Source organism: Raphanus sativus, chromosome 9 (assembly GCF_000801105.2).
Source record: "Raphanus sativus cultivar WK10039 chromosome 9, ASM80110v3, whole genome shotgun sequence".
In the NCBI taxonomy this organism is placed as follows: domain Eukaryota; kingdom Viridiplantae; phylum Streptophyta; class Magnoliopsida; order Brassicales; family Brassicaceae; genus Raphanus; species Raphanus sativus.
Genome location: NC_079519.1, coordinates 21,447,586 through 21,462,008, shown reverse-complemented (window position 1 = coordinate 21,462,008; position 14,423 = coordinate 21,447,586). Strand labels below are relative to the sequence as shown.

Genomic DNA, 14,423 nt, shown 5'->3' with positions numbered 1-14,423 from the left:
GTAGGTTATTGGAAAACTTTTTCTTTTCGTGAATTTATTCGAGATGAGATTCTGATCTTTTAAACTAAGACAATTTAAATTCTATATATAATTATATTGTTTACATAACTCAAAAACCTCTCACTCCATTCTTCATATTTTATTAGTTAATTGTGTTACATATAATACAAACATATTTGACAATAGTATAAATTCCATGGTATATTGATGAAAATTATATAACTAAATCATCCATTAATACCAATGAATTGTACTCAAATAATTTTTTCAAACTGGTAACACGAAAAAATCAAATTTAAAAATTAATCAAATATAATTTAAAATGAAAATAGAAATAAAAGTGATAAATGTAGAAAATTTAAATATATTATCCGCGCGTAGCGCGGAAAAAAGATCTAGTACCCATAAAAACAACAAACTGACGTCGTATGGGTTGTCTTGACGTAAGACAAGCGTCGCAATATCCTTGGAAGGCAATTAATTAATATCTTTAAATAAAAAAAAAAAAAATCATAAGTAAACACCAATTGACAAGTTTCTGTGCCGTGTAGGAAACCGTCATTAAAAGGTTTAAAACCCTAAAAATCCATCATTAATCGAATTCCTTTATATATATATACATATTATTCTCTTCCCTTCTTTTTAATACTTTGTTATTTTCCTTCTTTCAATCAAACCCTCCTAAACGATCATCGCTTTCTTCCTCTTTAAGGTTCGTATTGATCTCTCGCCTCTGTTCGATCAATTTCCGTTTTAGGGTTCTGGGTTTTGTCCCGATTTTGCTTGAAAAGTTAAAAGATTTGTTTTTTTATATGATCGCAGGTACTGATCGAATCGCCATGGCTAAGAACTCCTTCAAGCTCTCTAATCCTCTTGGTTAGTTCCGTTGTTCTCTTCTCTTATATACTTTTATCGATACCACTTCGAAATCGTTTATTGTTATGACTCTGATTTAAAGACTTTGTTGGGTCTGATTTAACTTTTGCACATGGTTGTCTGATTCGATCGTTGATCGTTGCTGTTACCGAATCTTAAGGATGTTTATGTGATTGAATTAATCTTTATGGTTTTGTTTTGTTTCTTAAAACAGAGGTAAGAATGGCTGAATCTAGTCGTATCAGAGAGAAGTACCAAGACAGAGTTCCCGTATGTTTTCTTTTAACTATTCTATGTTTTTACCGGATGATCTTTTTTTTTTTGTTCTAATCAGAAACTGAATTACAGGTGATTGTGGAGAAAGCTGAACAGAGTGATGTTCCTGACATTGACAAGAAGAAGTGAGTTTTTATTATATACATAGATACCTAATGATTCTCAAGCTTGTTCCATGGTGTTGAGATGAGTTTATCTCATCTTGTTTTTTCTCTCTCTCTTAGGTATCTTGTACCAGCTGATCTAACCGTTGGGCAATTCGTATACGTTGTGAGGAAAAGAATCAAGCTTGGAGCCGAGAAAGCAATCTTTGTCTTTGTCAAGAACACGTTACCTCCAACTGGTAATTTAAAAAAAAATATAATTAAACTTTCTGAATATTCCATCTTCTATGAATCGTGTCATGATTTGTTTTCTCTTTTCTTGTTTCTTGTGAATAGCGGCGTTGATGTCTGCAACCTATGAAGAACACAAAGACGAAGATGGGTTTCTCTACATGACTTACAGTGGAGAGAACACATTTGGATCTGCATGCTAATCAGCTCTGCTTTTGACAGTTTGATCTTGATCATGATGATGATTGTACATTCCTTTCCCTCTCTAGCGTTTGCTCTGTTTCGTCGACTTCAATAATGTCTTTTTTACTTTCTGGGATTTATGTTCTGAGCTCTCTTTATTATCTATGGATCAGTTTGATTTGATTTAACCGTCTAATTACATTGTTTCGTTTTAAGCATCTATATCTTCAGCATTGGTATCTGGACTCTATTTAACTCGAGTCTAGTTCTACTATTGCTTTCTATCCTCTCCTAATCTATGTTATATACTTTCTTCTTAATCATCACCATATGATTGACAAATGGATTAACACAAATCATATCCTTTTAATATAATAAATAGAACTATTATAAAAATACATGTTTGCTTTTGATTAGAAAAATATACCGTATTTCTTTTCACAAATATAAGATGCAAAACAATTTAATTCTTATAACCAAATGTGAGCTACACATCGATCGATTTGATTATTTAATATACTAGATTTTGAGGGTGGTTATTTTATTTTTACATACTATAATTATTTTATACATAACAAATTGTACTATTTATCATATTACTAATTATTTAATATAAAATAATATTTTAAAACATAACAACTTTTCACATGCAATAATTTAATTTATTTGTTTTAAATTTTAAAACAAAATTCTAAAAAAGAAAAATCTTATTGGTTAAAGATAATTGTTTATCGAAAATTATTATATTAAATTATTATCACAGTTTAATACAAAACAGTGATATCAATTTACAAAACTGTGATATTAATTTATAAAATTAATTAGATATTTTAAAAGTTTGTTTAGCTAAAATGAAATATAAATTTAATTTTACACTAAACATGATATTAAATAAATATTTAAAAAATTAAGTGAAAATTAATATACATTTATTTGAAATAAACATTAAATTACTTAAATATTTAAAAGGTTTATTTCAATGAAAATGGATTATATATTTATGTTATAAATAAAAAGATATGAAAAGATTTTATTGAGATATAATTTCAGAATAAATATAAGAATATTTATCTGATTTGTTTGTTTTATATTAATTAAATCAATTTAAATATTTATACATAAATTAATTGAAACAACTTTCTAAAGGATGATCCAAATTAAAAAAAAATCAGACATGAAAGAAATTATAACTTATGTTTTATTATACAAGATCTATAATGTGAGAGAGTCATCTGAAAACCTATCTTACCAATGTTCAACCAACAACAGTCCACTAAGATGAGTTCCCACGTTATGTTGGTTCATGTTGGATTTTATTTTTCTTGGATTTTAAGTGTTCAAATTGATTTCATACAAAAATTATTAGTATGCTGCCACTTGATCTTTAATTCAAACATGATATGTTGACGAATAAAGTGGCAATCTCATGGACTACATGATTGGTTGCGATGTAAATTGCTGATGTGCTATCTCTAAAATAGAATTGGAGTCCTATCGGGAGATATTCTCAGTTCATCAAGTGTAACTATTTTTTACCAAACCATTTGAAGGGAAGCCAAAAACTTCTGTATTCAACTCTAGAGAGGAATAATACAAAAGAGTTTAAAAACATTCAAATCACAAGACCAAACACAAGACCATCAATAGTTTTGTTCAAGACAAGAAATCAATAGAAACTACATAAGTAACTAAATTGATAGTTTCTTTCTTTAATTTTCTTTTGATAAAAGCAATTTTTCGTGTTTCTTCTTGCAAGGGCTGGTCGAGCCAAACGGCTGGTCCTGAACCAAACCTGATGAAATATTCACCTCAAATTTTCAAATTTTTTGAAAAAATCACATAGATATAAACCTCCAAATTTGTTTAAAAAAATTTCAGCCTCCAAATTATTGAATTTCCTATTGACTCGTCTACAGTCCCCAAAATTTTAGAGCCGGTTCTGCCTCTTGCTACATTGGTTGATTCCTAGTTGCACTAAACTTGGAACATATAAGAAGAGATCACAAATAGTTCATCGAGTCCGCACTCCAGAGCTTCTCTGACACTCACAAATTTAAGGTATCCATCTTGTCCAAAGATGTGAGCCGGTTGATAGAAACATGAATCGCCCTTGATTGGATTGTCGTTGAATACAACCACAGCGAATTTCTTTTCCTCGCCAATGGAGAAGCTATCCCATGATTCATGATAAGGGTAGACTGGAAAACCGCTGAGTCTTGTCATCTCCCCTTCCAAAAACTTGCTCCAGGATACCACATTGTGCTCAATCTTAGTCGTGATCCAAATCTCCATTGTCTTCTCAAGTTTATATAATACAGCGAGCTTATATCTTCTCTAACACAAGATAAAACCACGTTTTCTGCAGCATCGAAGCAGAGTAAAATGTCTGCTCTGTTATGTTGAGCAACAAATAAGTGTTTCCATCAACGGTTGTTCTTGTGGCATCCGAAACCAAATAAGTTATTTAATCCGAAATCAGTTCTCCTTGGAATACATCTGATTTGTCCTATATAAGGGTCCCACACCACGAGGTTACTGGCTTTGTAGATTGGTGAACCAGGTCTCCTTTGTTATGGATTCCTCGGAGCCAAGTCTCAAGGAAAAAATCCTTTCATTGACAACTGTAAACCCTAGAAACTGATTCCTTGCTGCTTTTTTACCAAAACCTTAGTTTTCGATAAAGTGTTATACGTTCTACAAGTACATCACAATGCTCTCAGAGATGTTAATGGAACTCTAGAGAGTTCTCCCTTACCAATTCCTCTGGAAGATTCGACATTTTCTTCATTCTTCAAAGTTGCAAACAACACCTCCTTTTCATATTCTCTTTTTCTTTTTTATTTAATATCATTAACAATTTTATTATTATATTTTTTAATAACCGTTGAGAATCCAAAAAACTTTCTATGGCCAAACATTTATCCCTACAAAGTATTACATAGTCTTTCAAAATCGTGCTTATTTATATATTGACCGTTAAAGGTATTAGTCATCCGTTAATTTATTAAAATGACGTCATTTTGAATAAACTCTGTAAAATTAAAAATTTTAAAATAAAATATAGACTCTCAAAATCATACTTATATGTATTGACTGTCAAAGTGTTAGTCATACTTTAATTTATCAAAAGATTTTATTTTGGATAAATTCTATGAAATTATCCGTCGTTTTGTTATTTTTTAATTTTACAAAATCTTTCAAAAATGACGTTGTTTTGATAAATTAAAGGATGACTATTATTTTTGATAGTCAATATATATGAGCACGATTTTGAGAGTGTATGCAGTATTTTTGAATATTCGTTTAGTTCAATGTGAAATATGCATTACTATAAAGTTCGTGAAGTAATAAACACTACACATAAAATTCATATAGTGTTTTAAAAAATTTGTTTAGTTCAGTGTAGAATACGAACTACTATATAGTTCGTAAAAGAATAAGCACTAAAGTTCATGTTGAAATAAGCATTTTTTCCTCGAAACCTCTCTCCGAGATTATCCATCCTTGTGGCTAGACGACAAGGATATCTAATTTTCCTCGCGTGCAACCGGATCTGGTTAGCACTGATGGTCAAACCTCCGAAAGATTAGTCGGTTGGGTCTTTACCCGCCGACACCCCCGGTTAAAAAAAATCATAGTTGGCTTTTCAACTTACCAAGGAAGAAGTGTTTCTCTGCGAGCATTTTGGATTTTCTTTTTTCGTTTATAAAAGGAACAATATCAATGCAAAAGAATGAATGTGCTCGATGCTTGGAGAGAAATATAATAAATATCAAAGGCACTCTGCGATTACGGCTTTGATCCTCTTTCAAAAACTCTAGCTTCCTCTTCTACCTCTCCTCCGACTGTTTCCTTAATGGGAACATGGCTCTCTTTTTTAACATGTTTATGTTTCTTTGTAGAAGTGATTGGGCATTTTTAGTTTCTAAACCGTAATCTTTTTTGGGTAAGTTTTTTATTGTAATCGGTGGCTAAAGTTATTAATGAAAGGTATGTTAACAAACAAACAAACGGACAAAAAATTGGAAATAGAAAGATTATGTATAAAATAGTGAGACTGGTGGCATCCTGTGTGAAAAAAAGCAATCTTTGTGTTTTCTGTTTCGCCGTTGGTAGAGAACACAAGTGGTTCATCAAGTACACGCCCTAGGGATTCTACGATACTCACATATTTCAGGTGACCATCTTCTTCTCCATTGACGTGAGCGGTTTGATAGCAACAAGACTAGCCCTTGATAGGTTTGTCTTCGAAAACAATATAATAAACCACATGGCCTTTCTTCTCCTCGTCAATGAAGAAGCTCTCATTTTCTTTCTTTTCTTTTCTTTTGTTACAAGCAATCTTTGTGTTTCCTCTTGCTCCGTTGGTTGATTCCTACTTGAACTAAACTTGGAACATAAGAAGAGAACACAAGTGCTTCTTCAACTCTATACTTTGGACATGTTGTAGATTTTAGATATCCATCTTGTCCAATGATGTGAGCCGTTTGAGAGTAACATGTCTCGTCCTTGGTTGGTTCATCTTCCCATACATCAGAAACCACAGCGACTTTCTTCTCCTCGTCAATGAAGAAGGTCTCAGCGTCAGTGTCATTACTAAAGTCATCAGGAAAACCATTGAGCGGTGTTGTCTCCACTTTCAAAAACATGCTCCAAGATACATCATCGTGCTCAATCTTAGTTGTGATCCAAATCTCCATTGTCTTCTCAAGTTGATATAACACAGCAAGCTTCTCATCTCTAACACAAGATAGAACCACGTATTCTGCTTCCTTCGGAAACTGCAGAGGCGGACGAAATCTCTCTGTCGTAAAATCGAAACAGTATAAAACGTCTACTGCGTACTGTTGAGCAACAAAATAGGTGTTTCCCTTCAAAGACACTCCACTTTCCCAAATATCTAGATTGATGTATGGTTCGATATCAAGAACCCTCCATGAATCAGACTTCAAATCATACAATGCCAAACGTATAAATCTGCCACGCAAAACCCTTAAGATTTTGTGGTTACGGTTCTTGTTGGCGTACCCGAAACCAAACACGTCATTTAATCCGAAATCACATCTCGTTGGAATACATCTGGTTTGACTCAGATACGGGTTCCACACCACGATGTTGTTGCAGTTTTTATGGACGCATAACAATAGGCCATCACAGTGACGAACTTTATACATCTTGGTTCCATCAAATTTACCTATTTGCTTTGTAGATTGATGAACCAATTCTCCTTCGTTGAGGAGTCCTTGGAGTTCAAGTCTCAAGGAACAAAGCCTATTATTCATCACCGTGAACCCTAGAAACCGATTCCTTGCTTCTTTTTTACCAAAAACCTGAGTTTTCGATAAAGCGTTCCACGTTCTACAAGTACATCGCAATTGTCTCAGAGATGTCAATGGAACTCTAGAGAGTATCTCCCTTACCAATTCCTCTGGAAGATTTGACATTGTCGTCATTCTTCAAGTCGCCGCCGTCTCTTAGTTATATATAAAGTTAGGGCTTGGTCCTTCTAAGAGTCACCTTTTTAACAACTTCACTAAATCAGCATGTTGAGCAGAATAATCATTTTGTATACAAAATATTTTGAGAAATTCTATAAGATAGTCTTTTTAGCTTATTTTCACAAAATAATCCCAAGGGTTAGGTAGCTTTTTACCTTAGGGTTAACCAATCATAAAATTTTGATAAGGGATTCGAGTTTTTGAGGTTAAAATTTAAATTCTAAAAAATCAAAAATAAATATTAAAATTTTAAAATAAAAAATTTGAAAATAGTTTCAAAATGTATTTTCGAATTTCAAAAAGAAAAAACTGAAAAAATCGAAAAAGTATAAAGAGTTCGAATTTGAACTTATATAAAAAAGTTCTTGTTGATTTTTTTATATATCTATAAAGCAAGAGATAAAACCGTTAAAGGGTCTTTTTCTTTCAATGAAACATTTTTTTGTTCATTTTTCTTCTTGAATGTTTCTTTTGTGACAAAAATTTTAAAAAACTAATTTAGAAAAATGTCAATTATTTTTACGTACTATTATTTATTTCAATTTTTTACATCTAAAACAATAACATAATAAAATATATTGAATGATAAGAAGTCAGTAACTATTAAAGCGAAGGAGGGTAGCCATCTCTTGTACCAGTTTCTGCAAGTGTGCACATTAGCGGAGATCATAATTCACACAAAAACCTTGGGAAGTTGGCGTTACAAAACTTCTCTCAAAATTTTCTCTCTTATCTCTTAAATATATCTTTAGCGAACAGATGAAATGTGTGTTGTTCCGGCGAGCTACACGTCGTTTAGAAATGGAATGTAATATTTTAACTTGTAAATGGACCAAAAACTGAAAGTAGTTTGGTCCAAAGGAATTTTATTGGGCATGTGGTCCAAGTTCAACAGCAGCAGCATGCATAGGGGGTGAGCCATCCTCTCTCATCTCTAAACCTTTGAGCCATGATATGTGTGAAGGGGTGAGCTATCCTCTCTCAGGAATACAAAAACTGTATTAGCTCCCTAGTGTGGGATTTTGTTGACTTTAACATTTAACAAACTTTTCATATATTTGTTCACATCAGCATACCATCTGCATCACTTCATTTCTCATTCAATTTAAAGTTGTCTTTGATGTCTGAATATACTAGATTGTAGTGCTCATTGCAAGATTTGCAACAAGCTATTAATTCGGCCACGATGACCACCGGTTTGGCTGGAAAAACCACAACAAAAGTCGAAAAAGCCAGTGTATTCATGTTTTCCAATAAAAATAGAGTTCCAACGATCCTCAACATGTATATCAATGACTCTAACATAGGCAGACTTCATAGACTCAAGTTACTATACTTATACTAATCCTGAGTTGACATACATACTTATCAAGAGCGTTTGCAGAAAATTCAATGTGTTTGAGCTGGTGGTTGTTTTAAACTTTAAACCACTCATAGTTAATTTATATCGAGTTTATTTTACCAAAAGGTGAAAATGATGTCTTGAACCAACCAGAGTTTTATGTAGACCTAGACAACAACTATAGCTCAGCTTCGTTTTTTCGTAAAATTTAGTTTTCTATTATGTTCGTTGTGGCCATGAACTTGTCCTAGTTTTCATGAGTGAAATTAAAGAATATAGTCCTACATTGTAAATATTCATTTATCATCTGCCATTAATGAAAAAGAAATAAAGAGCAAAAAAAAAGGAATAAAGCAGGCTCGAAGACTTGACGACCCTATTATAATTATTAATTACCTTTTAGAAACCACCAGACCACTTTGTATCTTCATTTTCTCGTAAACATGTTTATAATATATATTTGTAGCTGAAAACTAGAAAAATACTTAAAACTAGGTTCCGCGTACTCCCCGATTAATTCCCGATTTCTCGTTAACTCGCTAGGCGTTAACCGACCGCCCAACTTACGCCTAGCGTGTTTCGAACAGGGGCTAACACTGTTGATTTGGTAGATTTCAACAATATTGTTTCCCCTCGTAATGGAAAGACTTGGAATCTAATATCCAAATATCACACTATATTCTTCTAAACCAGCTAGTTTATTATTGTATTGAAACCCAAAACCTTAGATATATCATAATTAATTCATTACTCTCGTTATAGCTTTCTAATATTTGTGACATGAATTGCTTCTACAACGACGTAGACCTCGATTGGTACAGCTGATGAAAAAACAGTAACAATATGTTGTAGAAGCATTATGATGCACAAGCTAAATGCTCTTATTAAAATTCTTAATAAGATGATTGATAAAGCAATATCAATATAATTTTTTAGATAATCATAAAAATTAGTATATAATATATTTATTTATTTTAATATATATAATATATATTAATAATATTTTTTATTAAAATAATGAATCTTATTTAGTTATATAAATTAAATAAATTTTTAAATGTGAAATATTATTATTTGAAAAAATAAATGTAAAATTTATTTTAAAATATTATTTTTGGATATAAAAATAATTTTTGATATTATTAAATAAAATAAATAAATTATATATAATTATAGATAAATTATCATTAATTTATTTATTGGTAAAGCAGTAAATGTTTCATAGATAATATTATCATAAAAACTAATATATGACATATAATTTATTTATTTCTAAATGATAAGATATTTTTATTTTATAATATATAATATATATTATTTTATGTTTTTTTATAAATGAATGATATGTGTATTTATATAAATTATATTATATTTTAAATGTGAAATATTGTTCTTTTTAAAATATTTAATCACAACTTTTATTTTTAAAATATAATTTTTTTTTGATTATGAACATATTTTTTATATTAATAAATAAAAAAAATTAATTATATATAATTATTTTAAAAATTTTATATATTCTAATTACAATTACTCTACCAAAAGCTCCCTATGTAAGCATGGAGTAAAGAGCATTTGGAGAACATTACCATTTTATAAATGCTTTTGTGATAAATATTTTTTGTGATAAATGTTGATTGAATAATAATGAGCATAATGTTTATGAAAATGCTCTACCGATCAAACTCTTAATATGTTCACCTGTGTGCTAAATCTGGTTTAGTACCGTTGGTCAAGTACATTTGATTTCAAATGATATGGCCATACTCATTCGTGATACAAACAAATTTGCCTTCCTAAACTGAATATCACCCTACAAATGTATGAATCCAACAATTGCTGAAGGTGGTGTTAGTGTACCGGGTACAAGTAACTGACAGTGAGATGATCACCTAGCTCCTATCTATTTATTTTCCAAGGCACTGTTCTTACGCGCCTGAATCTAATTCCAAAGCCGGTCGAATATTTTGAACCTAATAAATTAGGACTAAATGGTAACAAAACTAAACATTTTGGGCCACTTCAAAATTTTCTATTTATCTCGTGCTTCTTTTCCCAAGTCCCTAAATCATTTCCGCCTCTCTCGATTCGCCGTCGTGGTCTCCGCCGCGAATCGTCCACCTTCCAACTTGGACTGCCCAGACAAGGTACAGACTATACTCTAAATAGATTTGGCATCTTTAACGGACCTCCAATTCAATTCAGGGTTTAAAGCTCTCTCTCTCTTTCATTTTACTGGGGTTCTCAAATAGATTACAAAGATTCGACCTTTATATGTATTTTGAAATGTGACCAACCATACATCTTTCAAGCTTGTCTTGTAAGAAACTAAGCTTGTCTGTTAAAATTGGAACTAAATAAAGATTTGATTCTTTGTCAGAGTTGTAGCATTTTGTACCATGAAGAAATGTACGATGAGATGGGGTGATGATGATGATGAAGAAGATGAAGACTCATCTGAGGAGTCATCATCTTCTGACTCTAACGCTGATACTACTGAGACTGGGAAGAAGAAGAAGAGAAAGAGCAAGAAGACTATAGGTAGAAAACAAAAGGGTGTTTTTTTGTCTGTTTTAACATTGTGAGATCTGTTATGTAACTTTGTGTGGTTGTTTATATGCAGCGAGGTTTGGGAAGAAAGAGAAGAAAGCTTTTGACTATGAATCTCTGCAACAGCACGGTTACAAAGCAGTTGGTCTTCCAGATTTGCCTCCTCCTGTGGAGGAGAAAGAGGATTGGTCATGGGCTACGGGGAAGGATAAAGCAAGAGGAGAGGAAGTGAAAGAGAGTTTTCGAGAACGAGAAGCTACTAGAGCTGCGGTTTCAGGTGGGGAGACCATTGCGAATGCGCAGCTGCGGAGTGATAGGAAGAGTCTTTCTTTTTCGCAGAAGGAGAAGAAGAAGAGAGATTTGGGGCAAGCGAGTAGAGGGAAGAACTACGTTGAAGAAGAGAAGAGGCAGTTGAGAGAGAGTGGTGTTTACTCTGGCTTTGATTCTTAAGAAAAAGACTCAACTTTCAGGTAACATCTTTGTAGTGTGGTAATGTATGTGAAGAAACAAGAGCTTGATTTACACTATCTATTAGCCACGATATTTACATGGAGAATCATCAATTACTTGCTTTGTTCTATTTGAAAATCTCAACTTTGAGGTAACGTCTTTGTGTTTGATATGATTGTGAAGAAACAAGAATTTGATTTCACTAGTAGCTACAAAATTTACTCTGTTCTTCTGATTATGTAATATCTCAGGATTGAGGTAAATCTTCCTAAAACATCAATTCTAAAATATGTTTGGTATGATGAATGCAAGCAAGGAAGAATCGTTGAGTTTTATTTCACTAAGAACCACAAAATTTACATGAAAAACACCACTTTCACTGCTTTTAAACACTACAAAACTTCAGAAACTCAAGCTTTCTCGAAGAGCTTATCGCTCTAACTATGTTGACCTGAAGCTGTAAATCATAATCATCACTCTCTGGACACAAAGCTTTCATCTGTTCTAGCAATCTGGAACGAGATGAAATGGTTCTTGTTTGATATCTCCATTCTCATAGAAGTGTCGACTGGTTTTGAGGTTTCTTTACCGGACAAGATTCAAGAACGAAGTCAAAGAATCAACGTCGCTCTTCTCAGAAGGATACTTGATAGGTCTTGAAGAGTTCTTGGGGAAGACTAGTATCGTCGGGAAGCTGCCGAGCTGCAACTCTTGCTTAGCAAACTCCTTCTGGTCACCATCGGCTCTGAACTTGGCAACCTTAATCCCACTTCCTGCCAGTTTATCAGCCAACTCATCATACGATGCTTCCATAGCTTGACAAAAGGGACACCAAGAAGCATAAAGCACAACGATCCACGGCTCTACACGGTTCTCCAACTTCATCAAATTCTCAATCCCTTGCCTGCTCAAAGCCACAAGATTCTCACTCTTAAAGATATCCTCAACAACGGTCTTTAACTCTCCATTTACATCATTACCCTTAGCATCCTCCTTGATGTTCCCTTTGTGAAGTCCACACTCCTTAGCCTTAGCATCTTCCCACCACCATCTCCCTTCTCTCTCGTGCTGACCGGGCAAAACCGCTCTCGTGCACGGCTCACAGCCGATGGAAACATACCCCGCCGCATGCAGTGTGTTAACCGGAACATCCATAGTCCTCAAGAAACTCCACACATCGCCCCCTTCAACATTAGCCACCGGGTTCCACTTCACCAAACTACCAGCTCCACCATCCAATCCTTCGAAAACCGGATCAACCTGAACAACAGGAATCTCAGACCTCGTCCCAGGAGACTGATCTTTCCTCTGACCAGTGATCCAAGCTCTTAAACCCTTGAGCGCTCGCCTCAAAGGTCTCACCTTTCTTACACGGCAACACTCCTGATGACCATCTTCGTAGAACGAGAACAAACCCTTGCTCCTAACCAAACCTTGAACCTCAGCAGAGTCCGGAAACATATACTCAATCCTTATCCCATAGTGTTTCTCCACCGCATCGAAAAACCGATAGGTCTCAGGGTTTAACCTCCCTGTATCCAAACTAAACACTCTGTATGGTCTCCCGGTTAAATGAGCGTACTCAATCAGAGCAACATCTTCTGCACCACTGCAAGACACAAGAAGGCAAATCAATCAGTCTAATGAACCAAACATATTCGTATTCATGAATCAATGTAATATATTATACCTAAATGCGATGGCGATATCGTTGCCGAACGTCTGGAGGGCTTTATCCATAATCTCAAGAGGAGAAGCATTCTCTAGCTTCTTTGCAAGCTCTACAAAATCCTCTGTCTCTACTACTTCTTCTATTACTTCTTCTATTACCATTGTTGTTGCAAGATGGACCATAGAGTCGTTCCTCTTTGGCTCAGCGTTTAAGGGTTTTATGGATGATCGCTTCCCAGATAGATTCAGAGACATTGGAGTGACAATAACACGGTCTGATGACTTCAACGAACCGATTTGGGATACTGTTAAGAAGATTTTTTTAAAAAAAGCTTAAATTAGATTTTGTAAATTCGTACATAAAGGAATCGAATTTGAAGTAAATAACTAAAACGCATCAAACAATTTCTCTGATTTCGGCCAAAAGTCTGAAAATTTCATAGAGATATCGAAACAAGTTTCACCTTTGGGCGCTGAAGAGATCACAGAACGAGAGAAAGCAGAGCTTGTGATCCCAGAAGAAACTGTTGCCGCCATTTCGAATTGAAACACACAGATTTGGATAGATTTGATTTGTTCTTCTTTTTCCAGATGCTTTGACAGAAAGCGTGGCCTTTATATATAAGAAAGATGAAGAACCAGGTGAAACCAGGTTCGTTGAACCTGGACGTGTTGTTGTTTTAGGCTGCGCGAAGATTCTGGTCAAACTTGATGACATGGCTTTTCCTAAGTGGACGAATATATAGCATCGCTCATTTGTAGTCAATTTTGGCAAACCAGGAGAGTTTATTTCTTTTGTTAAAAAAAAATATTTTCTTTTTATTCACATGTTGGAAGAAAATAGAATATATTAACAAAATAAACCATCACACAAAACAATTAACAATATCTTGGAGTTTCTTACGGCATATGCGCAAAAGTAATAATTTAGTTTCTTACGGCATATGCGCAAAAGTAATAATTTTAAATTATAATATATTTCTAAAGAATAGTTTACATTTTGAAGTTATTATTTTGATATATAGTTTCATCGGCTTTGAAAAAGATTATTACAACTATTTTTTTAATATTGTTTCTTTTGATTTAGCTTAATTATTATGATTAGATTTTATCTGAGTTTCAAACAAACTAGAACATTTTATATAAATATGCTTTTATTTATATTATATTATATTTTAATGATTATTTGTATGTTTCTTATCCCCTAATCTATATTATTATTTGAGAAGTGAATTTGTTTAT

The 14,423-nt window shown here is 33.2% G+C and overlaps 4 protein-coding genes across 4 annotated transcripts; 2 read left to right on the top strand and 2 right to left on the bottom strand.

Annotated features, from left to right (window-relative positions):
- Positions 1 to 514: 514 nt before the first annotated feature.
- On the top strand, positions 515 to 1,853 carry LOC108825610 (autophagy-related protein 8a). The gene is made up of 6 exons (XM_018598934.2): positions 515 to 712; positions 823 to 876; positions 1,091 to 1,146; positions 1,225 to 1,277; positions 1,377 to 1,495; positions 1,593 to 1,853. Exons 2-6 carry the CDS (start codon positions 840 to 842, stop codon positions 1,688 to 1,690), a joined length of 363 nt encoding a protein of 120 aa, XP_018454436.1. The 5' UTR covers positions 515 to 712; positions 823 to 839; the 3' UTR covers positions 1,691 to 1,853.
- Positions 1,854 to 5,687: 3,834 nt separating this feature from the next.
- Positions 5,688 to 7,221, bottom strand: LOC108824951 (F-box/kelch-repeat protein At3g13680-like). Its single transcript, XM_018598310.2, has one exon. It carries the CDS (start codon positions 7,121 to 7,123, stop codon positions 6,002 to 6,004), a length of 1,122 nt encoding a protein of 373 aa, XP_018453812.1. The 5' UTR covers positions 7,124 to 7,221; the 3' UTR covers positions 5,688 to 6,001.
- A 3,277-nt stretch (positions 7,222 to 10,498) lies between these two features.
- LOC108825689 (uncharacterized) lies at positions 10,499 to 11,712 on the top strand. The gene is made up of 3 exons (XM_018599022.2): positions 10,499 to 10,657; positions 10,891 to 11,051; positions 11,134 to 11,712. The coding sequence occupies exons 2-3, from the start codon at positions 10,910 to 10,912 to the stop codon at positions 11,508 to 11,510; spliced, it is 519 nt and encodes a 172-aa protein (XP_018454524.2). The 5' UTR covers positions 10,499 to 10,657; positions 10,891 to 10,909; the 3' UTR covers positions 11,511 to 11,712.
- Positions 11,713 to 11,826: 114 nt separating this feature from the next.
- Positions 11,827 to 13,788, bottom strand: LOC108824435 (5'-adenylylsulfate reductase 1, chloroplastic). The gene is made up of 3 exons (XM_018597864.2): positions 13,646 to 13,788; positions 13,201 to 13,486; positions 11,827 to 13,119 (listed from the first exon to the last, which is right to left on the bottom strand). The coding sequence occupies exons 1-3, from the start codon at positions 13,716 to 13,718 to the stop codon at positions 12,096 to 12,098; spliced, it is 1,383 nt and encodes a 460-aa protein (XP_018453366.2). The 5' UTR covers positions 13,719 to 13,788; the 3' UTR covers positions 11,827 to 12,095.
- Between the last annotated feature and the right edge of the window lie 635 nt (positions 13,789 to 14,423).